Genomic DNA, 2823 nt, shown 5'->3' with positions numbered 1-2823 from the left:
AAAATTGAGGAATTTCCATAAAGTAAATAAATGAAGCATTAACATGATTCTTTCTGTTTTATTGTGACCATTTTTCAAACTTCCCTTATAACATGAGCAACATAAGACAAATAGATTTTGTATTATATAAAATTCATATTATAGACACAGAATTATTAATATATCTTGATAATATTCAAATACCTTAAAAGTAGTCGACTACTGGAAGATAATCAGGAATGTGCATTGTTTCATGTTCTGCAGGCAAAACAGACCCGCGAGATCCTGGTGTCAGTGAGAATGAGCACATAGGGGCTGAATGCTGGAAAACAAGATAACAGCAGGACAGAGCTGTTCACTACCCACTGGCCACGTTTTTCAGCAAGAATCATCCAAAGGATCAAACTAAGATAGACAGAATAGAAGGCTGTAAAGAAACACACCAGGATCAGAATTCTACATGTTGCTCTGTCTTCATGGGAAACACTAGAGGAGAAGCTGTATGTGTGAATGTGCTGGACTCTTTGCTTATGTCTGTGAAGCACAACAATCGCCAATATGCTAGCCCAGGACATGAAAATCAAACTTATCATATCAGGGGAAAAGTATAAGAGATTACATAGGAAGACACATCCAGCAGGTATTGTCCAGGAGCAATAACCACCATTGCTTTCTACACTGGCATTTCTCTCATTCAAAGGACCATTCACTAGAAATGGAAGAAATACATTCATGAGGAGATGTAGGAATGAGTTCAAGAGACAGCAGTAGCCAATGACCTCTTTGGATTGTATTTTGAGTGCAATCCACCTACACATTCTGGGTTTGAGCTTTATGGCCTGGAAGCCATTGAAGAGACAGGCAGTGCTGACTGACACCCCACTGCCAACTCTATACCAGTAGAAGACAAGTTTGCAACTTGTATCACTCAGGAAACATTTCCATCCCAATGCTATCAATGTCTGTGGTATACCCTTAGACAACAAAACTATTAAGTTGGCCAAAAGTAGTTGACTGAGAACCAAATCTATAGGTCGCATGTGATTTCCAGTGAGCAGAGGGAAGATGTACAGAAGGAAGAGGGTAGAATTTCCCATGATCCCAATGACAGTCTGTAGGAGGAAAATAAACCCCATATTCAAATTTGCAGAATACATTTTGTCATCCCCAAGAGAATACTGATTTTAATAGAGTCAGAAGAATGAAGGAGTTAAGCCAATTAAAATTACTGCGTGACACTCATTCTTCTCTCAATATTTATATACTTTTTGTGTTCTCACTTTAAATAGCCATGAAATAGTTACTGTGCAAAGTTCAACTCAATGAAGACTGGTATTTTTGGTTCCCTCAGTACCTATTAGGTCTACTTAGTTCAGAGTACTGTGATCCACAGCTGAAGAAATACAGAGGGGAGAAGGAAGCTGTTGCAAGTAGGGCCTGTTTGTTCATCCTGGCCACTTGGCTATCTTAGCCCCGAAATAACCACACAGAAACTGTATTAATTAAATCACTGCTTGGCCTATAACCTCTAGTTTCTTATTGGCTAATTCTTATATCTTACTTTAACCCATTTCTATTAATCTGTGTATCCCCACATAGCTGTGGCTTACCAGGTTAAATTTAGCGCATCTATCCCTGGTGGCAAACCCATGGCATTCCCCTCACTCTGCTTTCTTCCTCCCAGAGTTCAGTTCTGTCTTCTCCACCTACCTAAGTTCTGCTCTATCAGGCCAAGGATGTTTCTTTATTCATTAATTAAACAAGCAACACACAGAGGCTATTCCCAGAACAGGAAGATTTTTGTACTTATATGGATTCCTACTTACAAGATATGCTACAGGGCAATGAAAATACAGGATCTGTGCAACAAATATTTCCTTAATGAATTAAAGTTTGAATTTGTAAATATAAGAACAAGGTTATACTGGGTGGAAGGGTAGAAAATAAGCTTCACAATGTGATATGATGTATTAAATAAATGCATAAAATATTCTTACAGTCGCCTAAAATATTATTTGATACCATCACATGAAAATGAACATCTTTAAAATGTAAGTAAAAAATAGTTTAATCAGCTCTTACATACTCAATGTATATAAACTTACCAGAAATAATTCAGATAATTCAAGACCCACAGGTATCCATAAAGCAAAAATTTGTAATGAGAAACAGAAAACCATTGCCCTCAGTCATACTTGCAACTTCAGCAGCTAGTAATTTGTAGAATACTATTCATGATTGGTGAACAAAACTATGAGAATAATCCAAAGGAAAATGTATGAATATGAGCCCAAATAGCTCAAGGAATACCAAATATTCTTTGTGAATATAATTTCAAATATAATATTTAAGGAAATATCTGCTATTTATCTTCAGTGAAGGAGAATAGAGAGCATTGACAGCTCTATATTATTCTTTCCAAAAATGGTGTTGAATCGGTAGGTAAAAATGGTGAAACTTGTTCAAAATGTTGTTAAAACTTTTCCTCAATTAAGGAATTTCAAAAGCTCAAGATCATGTAATCAGGAGAGGAATGTCACCCCGCAAGAAATGGTACAGCTCTCAGAGTTCTCATATACATATCCACGTTCTTTGGTTGCTACCAAGAGAGTTTGGGCTGTGTGATGTGCCTCTTATCACTTGAAAGAGTCATACAGCATTGAAAAGATGAGTTAAGCATTACTGAGGAATTGAAGTCAAATGACATAACCAGGGCAGAGAAGAAAATGAGAGGAAGGGAAAGTGTAGGGTGGATGGGGAGGCAAACGCTGAAAGGAGATGAATAAAACAGCTGGCTCAGGAGAGGAATTTTAAAGTTTGCTATAACTCTGGTTCTGGAAGACA

The 2823-nt window shown here is 37.2% G+C and overlaps 1 protein-coding gene across 1 annotated transcript; it reads right to left on the bottom strand.

Moving 5' to 3' along the window:
* Window positions 1-230: 230 nt before the first annotated feature.
* On the bottom strand, window positions 231-1076 carry LOC130868423 (vomeronasal type-1 receptor 1-like). The gene has a single exon (XM_057760654.1). The coding sequence runs from the start codon at window positions 1074-1076 to the stop codon at window positions 231-233; it is 846 nt and encodes a 281-aa protein (XP_057616637.1).
* Between the last annotated feature and the right edge of the window lie 1747 nt (window positions 1077-2823).

The sequence above is a fragment of the Chionomys nivalis genome, chromosome 2 (assembly GCF_950005125.1).
Source record: "Chionomys nivalis chromosome 2, mChiNiv1.1, whole genome shotgun sequence".
In the NCBI taxonomy this organism is placed as follows: Eukaryota; Metazoa; Chordata; class Mammalia; order Rodentia; family Cricetidae; genus Chionomys; species Chionomys nivalis.
The sequence above is the reverse complement of the archived record's forward strand: the minus strand, read 5'-3'. Positions and strand labels throughout refer to the sequence as shown.

What these genes read in the sequence shown, in the direction of transcription:
- LOC130868423 (XM_057760654.1), bottom strand. Translation starts at nt 1,076, where the DNA reads ATGGGAAATTCTACCCTCTTCCTTCTGTACATCTTCCCTCTGCTCACT.